The following is a 12,722-nucleotide window of genomic DNA, read 5'->3' as shown; positions in this document are numbered from 1 at the left end:
CTGAAATTGATTCTCAAAACGTTTTAGGTTACAAAAATCTGAGAAAAAAAAAACACTTTGTCCTTTCGCGAAAATACACTAATGAGTATGCTTTGCGGATAGTGACGGAGTCGAGCGGAAGAGATCGAGAAAAGTGTCTGCACTTTGGAAATATTGTGGGTTTACGCATGCTACTTGCCTGCGCCTTCTTTGCAAACTCCTTATTTGATTCTGTATTCACCTTCCACCAGTGACCCAACTTCATAGGAAATGGGCTCCTTACTAAAAGTCCAATCTGCAAAATGTGCTGTATATGGGAAACATTGCATTTGCGCAAAATGACTGCATATAACTAACCAGTATCGTGACATACTTTTTTTGTGATTATCCTTTATGACGTGAATTTGACAGTAATACCACTTAAACGTCTCATGTAAATATAGTATGTGCTTTTGCATTATCAATAGTAGGCTACATTAATAAAAGTCTACCTTATAAAACCACGCTATTAAACCAAATAAAAGTAGGATATTATATTTTTTCTGGCTTATCATCAAAATAAATTGAATGGCAAAACTGATATTCAATGAGATGGCCTTGGGTCTTCCGGGCATGTGGCCATGAAGATATACACACCTGAAAGACTACTAAATTAGTTGTTAGAAGACCATAGTAGCAGCACACATAAAATAAGCCAAAATGTAGTATGGTGGCAGGTGTAAATGATATCAACCAATTAACCCCCCACAACAATGATCCCACTCCCACCCTGTGATGAAGACAAGACCTATGGTTGCACTCTCACTACTTGTCACTGGCATGTAACAGCCCTCTGGAAGATGTTGAGTCTGTGGCCTGATGCCAGTGCGGAGCACCATGACTAACCTGGTATCCCCGGCTCCTCAGCGAGAGCCTGAATATAAGGACCCAGCGCAGCATGGCCACTAGTCACATCCATCTCAAGACAATCACACAACACGCAGGGGCGGCACAAAGACATCTTTATTTGTCAGAGCAGAAGTAACAAAGGAATTCATTTGAGCAAAATAAACAAAAACCAGCCAGATATCACCCTCACCACACTTGAAAGAACAACCTGTTTAGTTTTTATTTTACTTTATTTAGTTGTTAAAAAAAAAATACAAGTTGTATTTTTTTGTATTTTATTAACTTTTTCCTCTCTATTACTGTGGATGCCAAACTTATGAAAATGCCATGTTGGAATACAGAAGGGGGGAGAGAAGGGAGGCAGTGCTTGGCTTAAGAAGCAATAACAATACAACGGATGCTAGTCAATAAGTGGCATGTTGTTCAGGGAAGGGGAGGGGGGGGGCATTGTTGCCATAGACACTGTATAATGATTACCAGTATCTATCACGAGTTGATTGGTGTCAGTTGCGTATAGACTTAGAAGGGGTGAATACACCAGCAGCCTTCCACCAACACTACTGTGTTTGTAAAAAGTGGAGGGGGGGTGGGGGGGGGGGAACTTCTCCTTTAAAAACACCCCATCCATTCCACTTGCCTGTGTCTGCGTACATAGCTGTGGGAAAAGTGTATTTATTTAAACCCTACATTTGTCAGTTCAGAAGCATGTGTCAGAGCATTCTTAGTAGCTCAGTGTGTGACAGTGTGTATATGTGCATGTTGGCGACCCTCTTCCCCTCCCTAAGTGAAACTCTGCCCCCCCTCCGTTCACTCGGTGACTCTCCGGTAGAAGTAGAGGTAACCCAGGTCCTTGGGCGGCTTCTCTGAGGCACACACTTTCTGATCGTTAAAGATAACCCACCTGAGAGAGAGAGAAGAGGAAGAGGAAAAAGGACAGACATGAGAAAACAAGAAAAAAGCATTTTAAAGCTTTGTCTAGATTGTTATAACCACAGAATCTCAATAGCAACACCGTGCACCACAGAAGTGGGCATTAAGTCGAATGACATTCATTTATAAAAGGAGTGGTTTCTTCTATATGAAATGGAGAGAGAATGGTGCTTACTGTTGGTCCTTCTTGATGTGGCAGACGTAGTGGCCACACATAGTGCTCGTGCCCATGTGACTGATGAAGGCAAACAGTTCATACTCTGGAAGAGAGGGAGAGGAGGATAGAGGAGAAAAGGGAAGATGCACATAGTAGAGACATCAGTGACAGTGAATCTATACTGCAATTTGACATAAACTTGAATACAGGGGATTTTTCAAATTGAAAGACATGGACAGACAACAATTTGGAGTCTGTGCGCATTGTCAAAATACATGTAATATGCTTTCCACAAAAAGTAAATCATTAACTAATAAAATGTTGAGGTGGAAAAAATGAAGTATATTCTTTGTTTTCCGGTAGTGCGTACATAGATGCTTTGAAGGGAATATTAAAATACGTTCAAACGTCCAACTCAAACTGGACCCACTCCCTTCCTCTCGCTGTTGACTTACTGCCGGGTCCGTCTCGGACTTTAGGCCCAGGAGGGGGCTCCCTGTACCCCTCGCTCTCGGCGGCTGAGCGGCCCCCCTCCGAAACCTCCATGGACTCTAGATCATCCAGGTGGGAGAAGATCCAGTCCACGGCGCGCTCTAGGACGTTACTCTGGAAGAGGAGAGGGATAGGAGAGACCACTTGGTTTAAGGTTGGAGACCTGACCAGCAGCACAAATGAAGAATGTATGTGTGAACGTCAACTGTGTGCTAGAATAGAGTATATTGTGCCAAAGGTCTAATCATACCTGTAAATTCCACGAGGTGAATACAGCTACTGAGCATGTGCGAAATCTCTCTGCAGTTTTTGTATTATTTTTTTAAACCAACATCAAGGAGTTCGGTCACTACAGCAGTGCTAGACATGAAGGGGAGTTTATTAAATTCATTAGTAATGGTAAGGGAAACACCGTCTCACCGTGGCCCTCAGTGCTCGCGTGGCCTGGTCTCGGCTGAAGCCCATGGAGACGATGGTTGCTAGGTGCTCCTCAGAAATGCTCTCTGTGGGCGTGGTCCCGGGAGCGGAGCTGGTGCCCGGCAACACCAAGGGAGCGGAGAAATCTGCAGCCAATCACAGAGGGGGAGGGAACGTGAATATAATGTACATAATGAAATCAATTACATAATGTCGTGAAATTACCATTGTAAAACATGAGTAACAACGTTGCTGGAAATTATGAACTGGTTCTACTTCACGTTCAAACACATGGCAGTCCATACCATTTAACTTATGCTTTATAACACCTACTCATTCCAAGGGTTTTTTCTTCATTTTTGCTATTTTCTACATTGTAGAATAGTAAAGACATCAAACTATGAAATAACACATACGGAATCATGTAGTAATCAAAGAAAAAAAAGTGTTCAACAAATCAAAAATATATTTTATATTTGAGATTCTTCAAATAGCAAGTGGATAGCCCCATTTGGTAAAAGACTAAGTCCATATTATGGCAAGAACAGCTCAAATAAGCAAAGAGAAACGAAAGTCCATCATTACTTTCAGACATGAGGGTCAGTCAATAAGGAACATTTCAAGAACTTTGAAGGTTTCGTCAAGTGCAGTCGCAAAAACCATCAAGGGCTATGATGAATCTGGCTCTCATGAGGACCACCACAGGAAAGGAAGACCCAGAGTTAACTCTGCTTCAGAGGGTAAGTTCATTCGAATTACCAGCCTCAGAAATTGCAGTCCAAATAAATGCTTCACAGAGTTCAAGTAAGAGACACATCTCAACATCAACTGATCAGAGGAGACTGTGTGAATCTGGCCTTCATGGTCAAATTGCTGCAAAGAACCCACTACTAAAGGACATCATTAAGAAGAAGAGACTTCCTTGGGCCAAGAAACACAAGCAATGGACATTAGACCGGTGGAAATCTGTCTTTTCGTCTGGCGTCCAAATTTGAGATTTTTGGTTCAAACCGTGTGATGTATACCGTGATGATTTGTGTGGTCAGTTGTAGTTGAAGACTTATTGAGAATTGATACTCTTTATGGTTGTGTGGTAAAAGAGTTATTGATTGTATGATTGAGACTGGGTTTACTCTACACTTTTATGAATGGACAAACATTGCGTGACTAAGGTCACTTGAGTTCCCTGAACTCCTTTACCGGGCTGGACTCTTGTAGGCCAGAGGTACTGGACTTTTGAGGAACCAGAGCTTGTTTGTTTTATTATGTGTGAACATTTATGTTGGTAATACAACCCACACAAAAGAATACAGCTGTTTTGAAGATATTTCTAATGTTTTAAGGGTTTATGAAAAGTGAATGTCCATCCTGACTCTTACATGAGTCCTTTGTATTGGTGTAGACTTGACGGACCAGATGGGACTCATTCCCTCCCAAACCAAAAGGTGAAATCAATATTTTCCCTGGTAGGCATAACCTACCTGGCACCCCTATAAACAATAACCTCAAGTCAAAACCGTTACACGCAGTTTGGGTGAACTGATGATCTCCGCACGTGTGGTTCCCACCGTAAAGCATGGAGGTGTTATGGTGCTTTGCTGGTGACACTGTCATTGATTTATTTAGAATTCAAGGCACACTTAACCAGCATGGCTACCACAGCATCCTGCAGTGAAACGTCATCCCACCTGGTTTGCGATTAGTAGGACTATCATTTGTTTTTCAACAGGACAACGACCCAACACACCACCAGGCTGTGTAAGGGCTATTTGACCAAGAAGTAGTGTGATGAAGTGCTGCACCAGATGACCTGGCATCGACAATCACCCGACCTCAACCAAACTGAGATGGTTTCGGATGAGTCGGACCCCAGGTTGAAGGAAAATTAGCCAACAAGTGCTCAGCATATGTGGGAACTCCTTCAAGACTGTTGGAAAAGCATTCCAGCTGAAGCTGGTTGAGAGAATGCCAAGAGTGTGCAAAGCTGTCAAGGCAAAGGGTGGCTATATGAAGAATCTGAAATAAAATATATTTTGATTTGTTTAACACGTTTTTGGTTACGACATTATTCCATGTGTTATTTCATAGTTTTGATGTCTTCACTATTATTTTACAATGTTTTTTGACCGGTATTGTACATTTCTCAACAAACACCACCCAATTATAGCCCTCCATGACAGACACACGTGTTTTACGGTATATTTGGCAAAACTGATCCTCCGGAACCTACCTGGGTCGTCCATGTGGCCCATGACCCAGTTCATGGCTGCGTCGATTCCAGTATTCCCAGTATAGTACACAGCCTTCCTGCAGGCCTCCAGTGGGAATCCCATTTCACACAACTGGGACACGGTAGAGTCATCCAGGACTGGGGCTGAGAGCAGGAGGAGGGGAGAGGGTCTAATTATATGGATGCACTCCACAGACAGCAGCAACAACACGGATGTCACGAATGGTCCTAACAACTGTTGAGAAACTGGACATTTGGAGACAGCCAACGAAATAAAAGCACTTTGGCAAACCACATTAAACTCATTCTGGACAATAAGAGCAAAACCAAGTCTCTTTCCCACCATAGGATTGAAATGATAACTCACATCACCTCACTGAAAATACAAAACCAAATTTCAAAAAGGTGTAAACACAAAAACATGGAGAAAACATAAGAGGGAAAGAAGAAAAGGAAAATATGACGACGGAACAAAGGGATGAAGGAAGGAAAGATCAGAAAGGAGACTGACACAGTAGTGGGGAGTAGAGCGAGTCGTCCTCCTCATTGCCGTGGGAACCCAGGATACCTTTGACCTCCACGTCAGGGGTCATGAGAGGGGGTGGGGCCACCTCTGGCAGAAGCTCCTCCCCCGGCTGCTGGCCGGTCCCACGGAGCGCAGTCAGGTCCAGCGTGTCGGGAACGTCGATGCTCACGTCTGCAGGGACAAACAAACATCTATTTAGTTGACAGGAACTGTGCCACATTCATCCCACATTTCAGTTCTCACATTAATGGAAAAGTAATTAAAAAATGTGTGGTTCCTTGGACTTGTCAAGCAACTACAACGGAATTTCCCACTTGAATTGAACCGATGTCGTCTGTGATAACCCACAGATGTAGATGTTGCATGTGTATGTAAATGAAAATAAAATGGTATTCAATACAGAAGATCATGTCGACCTTGTTTACACTGTGTGCAGAGCAGACTACTCACCTAGTTTCTTGGGGACCCAGTCCTGTCCAAAAGTGAACTTCTTAACCTGGATAACCATGTGGTCAGGGAAAGAGGCAAAGCGGGTGGTCCTGAAAGAGGGATGAAGCAGGAGCGAGACTAATCACAAACTACATTTTCCCTTGGAAAATGCATTGATTGGATGATTTAATTCAGAGTTTTCCAACTCCAGTCCCCCAGTACAGCACACGTTTTTGTTGGACCCCCAGACAAGCTCACCTGATTCAACTCATTGAGGGCTTGATGACAAGTTGAATCAGGCGTGCCTGTCCGGGGCTATTACAAAAATGTGTGCCGTTGTGGGTACTCGTGGACTGGAGTTGGGAAAGACATTTCATTGACTGGGAAACTGATTGATAGATTGACAGACTGAGTGAATCGTGTGCGTTGTCATACTTGGTGGCGGTGGTCTTGGCCTGTGCGGCGGAGCTCCAGAAGTCTGTGAGCGTCTCCGGTTCGCTGAGAGCCGCCATGCACGCTGTGAATGGGATACAGGCGCGCACTGGCGCAGGGGGAGGGGCTCCCGACGAGTCTGCCTCCTCACGCCGACGCTCAGCTTCCTGCAGCTCCTCTGATAGAGAGAGGGATAATTGATGTATTCAATTTACATAAATGTTATTTTGTGAAGAATATATTTGACTTATAAAAACTTGTTGGTTGACTTAACGAGGCTTCAATAAAAACCAAGGGAATTGACACAATAACAAACTACATTTCCCATGAGCCCCTCACCTGTGTTGGTGGCCTGGTCCATGGGCACAGGTAGCTGGAGGATGTAGTCCACCCTCTGCGTGTACTTTGCTTTCTGTGACTGCTGACACACGATCCTCTCCTCTACCAGGAAACGGAAGGCTTCAGATGGGTTCACCCCCGAACGACAGTTTCTCTGAGGTAGTTAATAAAACAAAACTAAGAAAAGGGGGGACAACAGGAGGGGGGGGAGAAACTGATGACAGAAGATGGAAAGACTTTACCTCCACCATATTAATGAAGTGTAATAAGAACTCCTGGGCGTCTTGTTGCCGATTGGTGGAGAACTCCGGGTGGCCCCGCCCAACAAGTGCTTTGAACATACGCGCTGCTATGCCAACCTGGTCACCCTGGAAATCAAAAAATGGTTATTTAGACAATGTAAACACAACTGTAAAAACCTTGTCATGTTTGGAGACAGGTGTTTGAGGCGCCAGTGCTACGGTTGCTGGCATTCTGACTTAAGAAAAACTTCTGAACAATCTTCTTGCACTTTCCATTCACTTACTCTGGGTTCGGAGCTGGGTTCAGAACCCTCTCCTGGGTCAGGGGCTGGTTTGGAATACTCGCCCGACAACAGACCATAGCCCAGCTTTGCTCTGAAATAAGGAAGAGATGTTGAACACCAAAACAACATTGGAATAAAGTCAATTTAAGATGTATAAATAGATGATAATAAAAACAGGAATTTCTGAACTATCCGGACAAAACCTATTTCTTAAACTAAACAGTCTTATAAATTAGGGGAAAGTGTTGAAGGAGATTTGGTCAGCAGATAGGGTCGGCTTGCATTTCCCCCCCCAATACTTAAAAATAAGTGCTAACGATTACCATCCCCGTATCTTATCTAATGCTAGTCTTGGCCATAGAAATGGATCGTTTTTTTCTCAGATAAGTGAACAGTTAGTGACATCTTGTGGAGAAAGGCTGGCCTTCAGACAAGGACCTACTGTCCATCCAAACAGAACACATGCATCTCACAGTGCCAATGTGTGTGCCATTAACATTTGTATGCCAGTGTGACTAGCTTTGAATACACTTGTGTGTTATAACCCTGACACTGTGATACTTCCAGACACAGGTGTGTGTAGTCTCAAGGTTGTTGGGAAAGGGCAGGTTTAATAAGCCGTTTGACGCAAAATGGATAACAACGTTAAGCTTGCGTGAGTGTGTGCATGCTACACTGAAAAATAAAAACGCATTTGGTGGAAACTCACACTTGGGTTTTGAAGTCCTGGGTGGGGTCGCTTGGAGCTTCATTGAAGATCTTGTCAATGTTTGAGACGTACCTGAGGCGGGGTACACACACACGACAGAGGTTTCGTGAGTATTTTCCAGCACTCTTTTTACAATCCGTCTCAATTGCTCTTTATCTCAGGGCCAATGGACCCTGGTCAAAAGTAGCACACTAGAAATGGAATAGGGTTGCATCTGGGACGCAGACTAAGAGGTAGAAGTGATAGACGGTTACTGACTTGCTCTGGAAGTCAGGCACGGTGAAGAGGACTTGCATGACCGAGTTGAGGTAGCAGCTGTTGCCCAGGTTCTTCATGCCGGTGAGGCCGGGGCCCGACAGAGGCCGCAGGGTGGCCCCTGACTCCTGGATCACCTCCCACTCCCCCACACGCTGGTTCACCGCTATCTCCAACTCTGTCATCGTATGCTCCGTCTGCATGGGAGGGAGGGAGGGAAAAGACAGGTGTCAAGGAGAGAGAGGAGAAACGGGGAAGGAATGGGAGTGGGGAAGACGGATGGAGAGGACTGATCACACAGAGTCCCATCTCTAATTTTGTTGTTATAACACAAATATGAGCTATTGAAAATGGGGCCAGGCCAGCTTTGAAAACCATTTTGTCTCTAAAAGCACCGGTAAGGCAAGTACGGAAAAGTATAGTCCATATTCATGAAAGAAAATATCTGTCACTAAAGACGACGAGTCAGGAGAGAACCTGCCCATAGAGACCCTGTATCTTTTTTGATTTCGGGCAGTAGTACCTTTTCCATGGTCATCATGTCGATGCCAAAGTGGGACAGGTGTTCGGGGAGCTTTGGATCCAGTACCATATCATCCTCGTCATAGGAGTACACATCTGGAAAGGCCACAGAAGCAAGTCAGACATCAAAAGCTCAAAGAATACAGCCTCTAAACAAGCTACAACTTCCTTTGAGTCCTTTTCCTTGCCGGTGTTCTGTTAATCGTTCCCTTTCAATAATTTAAGGGTGTCAATATGGATTCTGTGACTGCTGGAATATTGGGACTAGTAAGAAGAACTTGGTAAATAAAACGGAATTGTGTTGTTTCAAGTGTCCAAGTATTCGTATTGTGTTGTCATCACCTGCGCCGTCGGGGGTGATGGTACCCAGTTTGACGGCTAGAGGGTGTCCCGTCTGCTGGAAGTGCAGGAGGGCATGGTTGTTCCCCCCGGACCCATCGAAATACCTGCGACCGCAGAACACCCTTCCGTCCGACAGGTTCATCCACAGGTTCTCCTGCAGGTCACACACCTCACACCGCCAACCACTGGAAGACAGGGATGGAGCGAAGGGAGAATGTTGGCGAGGGGGAGAGGCAGAGAGAGAAAGGAAGAATCATCAAATGATGGAGAGGAAGACAGAGGGAGAATGAGAGATTGATTGACAGAGAATGAACATTCACCAAAAACATTTATTTAAAATATTGACATACATTATTTAATATATTAATTACACCATCAGACCTTGTATATGATCCAAGTCGAGGATGAAATGAATGGACATTTATGATGCAAAAGGAGCAAAATTGTTGAGTTCCTTTAACGCTGGAATGCTTGTGATATTCTAGCCAATGCCAGCTCAGAACAACAATCGAGCCTAACAAGCCTCTCACCTGGGAGGGATCTTGGTGCCGTTGTTGAGCTGCTTGAGTTCGACAGCGTGCCGGGACTCCGCCCGCACCTCGCCGTCCCACTGCTGCACCTGCAGGGCGTGAGACACTGAGTCTGCAGACATCAGCCCTGCCATGGCTAGAGATACCTAAATGGATATAGAGAAGGTTATAAGCGGTTACAACAAGAATGCATGGTCAATCTATATGAAGTGTAATACCTAGAGCAGGGGTCGACAACAGGCTGCCCACGGGACAAAACCATCCCGCTAGTGGTCCCCCCCCCCCCCCAAGTTAGTTGGTCCCAAAAAATTCTAAATTCAGGTAAAATTAGTTTACTTTAGGAAATATGTTCCTAAACCCTCCCCATAAAAAAGTGATAGTGTCTCAATTATTTTCAATCTCTTTTTGGGCTTAGCTGTGGTCAATTTGCAGTGTCAAAATTATAATTAATTTCCATCTCCCTGACCATTTCAAAAAATATTTCCGATGCATACACTAACTATGAATGGATTCAAAACTACATGCCCATGGCAATTATAGGGCCTCTTTCTAAACACAGACAAACACACAACACTTAAGACATAATTAGCAAAGTTGAGGCAGCACTTGAAGTGTTCACCCTCAAAGTGTCTCACCCGCTCTCTCACAACATCTGGCATGGTGGCGAGGTCATCGGATGTAACTTCCTGTCTATCAGGGAAGAGGACGACCTTTACTTCCTCCTCATACTGCTCCTGCTCCACATTGAACCCTCCCTCGATCCCTGAGACAGAGAGTAGAAGGAGTGTAAAATAGACATATTATATCAGTTTCATTGATCTATCATGGCAGAGTCATTTCTGAAAGTTTTGGCTACAACCGGATAGAACGGAAAATGTTGGTGTCAGCGTCCCTGAAGGCTAGCCTGTGTACCAATATGTTTAGCTATCATTCCACTCTGTGTCATCTGCTAAACACATGCTCGTCATGACATGGAATACAAGGAGTGGAATGTTAGTAGAAACAGACTGGTACACAGGCTACCTGAAGGCTGCTTCGGGGTTCTTTGCACCCGCCATAGGCCCGTCTGAAAATGTGTTACTGTTAACTCTGCTGTTTACCTATGGCTAATCGGGTGGGCTTCTTCTTGGGTGGGTCACCGGATCCAGAGTTCTCATCATCTTCCTTCTGGGGGAAATGACAATTCAGATTTTGTGAATTGTGGAATGTCTCCATCCGTAAGAAAGGTGGTTCATTCATAGTGTATAATTTCTTACAGAGACGTTGAGCAAACCAAACAGAAGTAGCTGCCATCAAAACCAGCTGAACTGGCCTGATGGCACATTGTCATTAGATGCTGCCACTTCCCAGTCATACTGTGTAAAGGTGTATTACTTTTGTACTGTCTAGAGAGCAATAATTTTGATAACTGAAATGTGACACTCAATGCGTTTGTTGTTTGGCCACTATTCAGCCTCAAGTGCCTCTATTGCTGGCTAGACTCTGCCAGACTTCAGTAAAAGGTTTGAAGGAACCATGTGTAACTCACCGGAGCTTTGCGGGTCCGGGAGATGTGCAGGTAAGCCCGCTGTCCACTCCTGGTGTGGTGTCTATCCACATACTGGCTGCCGAACCCAAGGAAACTGTTCATGCACACATACAGGCCTCCTTCACTCTCCTAAAAAAAAAAATATATATATATATATATATATATAAATTATAAAAAAATAATGCGAGAACAACATTAAGGTTAGTCATTACATTGGCTGTCTTGGTAACTAGTTTACCCAACAACCTATTGAATGTAACCGTACAGTAGTTGAAGTTTTCCACGCGACCAACTCATAGCATTGAAAATCATCATGACAACTGACAGTGTGATTATCTAGCATGCTAACTAGCAAGTGAACTTTAGTTACCTAAACAGCTGGAATGACACGTCAAGTGGCAGCTATAGTTAGCCAACTGGCTAACTAGCGTTAAACTTGAAAGGTAACGTTGGCTAACTACGTATCGTTACTGTGAGTTCATTGATAACTGGTCATGATGATATTCGGAAATGATTCGACAACCACTGGTTACAGTAGCTAGCTAATGTTAGCTGAATGCTAAAGATGTTAGCTTGCTGGTTAACGTTTCTCAATGGAGCTACAGTAGCTAACGAGTTAACAATAGCTAGCTAACGCGTTATGACTAGATAACTACCAACCTAGCCAGCTGTATAACTGGTAATACACAAATAAAAATATAAAAAAAGATCCCCAAAGAAAAAGCATATATAAAAGAGGTGTAATTCGAAGCCAATAACGTTAGATGGGAAGATGGTTACTCACCGGAGAAGAAAATGACAAGGCGCATTCGTCTTTGTGGACACGGTCCCCGGGCCTCGGAACCCGGATTGTAGACAAAACCGACATCAAAACATCGCTTACCTCCGCCATCTCAACCTAACTAATTCTGCCTTCCAGTCGGACACTTGTTCCTCTGAGTTTGGACCCCAGCTTTTGATTCTACACCTTTGACTACTGTCTGTTTGTACTGCTCTTCCCCTCTCTCTCTGTTTGTCCGTCTTCCTCCCAATGAATGGCTAGACGCCTCCCTGTTCGTGTGGACGCCAGGCCGAACGCGCATAGCACGCTCCCGGTAGCGTGATAATCGTAATATATAGAGTACAAACTACCGCGCAAATATGCGATGTTGTGTTTGAAAGAGAAACATTAATTAAGTATGAATTCAGATCGCCAATGAATGAAATGTATATTAAAAACGTTATTTAACTTCTAACAAATACATGCAATAAAACGCTCAGGCAAAATAGACACCATCTGCTTATATCACGCATAGCCTTTTCAGTAATTACGGTCATGTTTAAGGACTGGCGATGTCTGGGTTTTTTAAAGCACCAAATGAACTACTACCACCGCATGGGTGGAAAGAGAACTTCACACAACCCCAAATATGGCAATGAAATTTTCTATTCATTGTAATTAATAGACTATGGGAAAATATACAGGATTGGATGTGTCATCAGCTGCCACAT

The 12,722-nt window shown here is 44.0% G+C and overlaps 2 protein-coding genes across 7 annotated transcripts in view; both read right to left on the bottom strand.

The window, feature by feature from the left end:
* The window catches only part of LOC124005732, a 7,238-nt gene extending 7,134 nt beyond the window's left edge, over positions 1-104 (bottom strand). The window contains exon 1 of one of the 4 annotated variants that reach the window (XM_046315237.1): positions 1-104. This exon is cut by the window's left edge and continues 433 nt beyond it. The gene's annotated coding sequence lies outside the window, so the exon portion shown is untranslated. The other 3 variants (XM_046315233.1, XM_046315235.1, XM_046315234.1) reach the window with 3 other exon arrangements.
* An 859-nt stretch (positions 105-963) lies between these two features.
* On the bottom strand, positions 964-12,350 carry LOC124006073 (ubiquitin carboxyl-terminal hydrolase 5-like). 3 transcript variants are annotated; one of them, XM_046315829.1, is made up of 20 exons: positions 12,016-12,350; positions 11,232-11,360; positions 10,804-10,867; positions 10,339-10,466; positions 9,704-9,849; positions 9,174-9,358; positions 8,833-8,927; positions 8,313-8,506; positions 8,055-8,126; positions 7,346-7,436; positions 7,062-7,187; positions 6,820-6,973; positions 6,484-6,658; positions 6,070-6,158; positions 5,605-5,790; positions 5,094-5,237; positions 2,867-3,009; positions 2,410-2,560; positions 1,973-2,057; positions 964-1,768 (listed from the first exon to the last, which is right to left on the bottom strand). In XM_046315829.1, the coding sequence occupies exons 1-20, from the start codon at positions 12,121-12,123 to the stop codon at positions 1,675-1,677; spliced, it is 2,559 nt and encodes an 852-aa protein (XP_046171785.1). In that variant the 5' UTR covers positions 12,124-12,350; the 3' UTR covers positions 964-1,674. The 3 variants fall into 3 exon arrangements, with proteins under 3 accessions (XP_046171785.1, XP_046171784.1, XP_046171786.1); XM_046315828.1 differs by having other exon boundaries at positions 10,804-10,870; positions 12,016-12,342; XM_046315830.1 differs by having other exon boundaries at positions 5,662-5,790; positions 10,804-10,870; positions 12,016-12,331.
* Between the last annotated feature and the right edge of the window lie 372 nt (positions 12,351-12,722).

This window comes from Oncorhynchus gorbuscha, linkage group LG19 (genome assembly GCF_021184085.1).
Source record: "Oncorhynchus gorbuscha isolate QuinsamMale2020 ecotype Even-year linkage group LG19, OgorEven_v1.0, whole genome shotgun sequence".
NCBI lineage: Eukaryota > Metazoa > Chordata > Actinopteri > Salmoniformes > Salmonidae > Oncorhynchus > Oncorhynchus gorbuscha.
The sequence above is the reverse complement of the archived record's forward strand: the minus strand, read 5'-3'. Positions and strand labels throughout refer to the sequence as shown.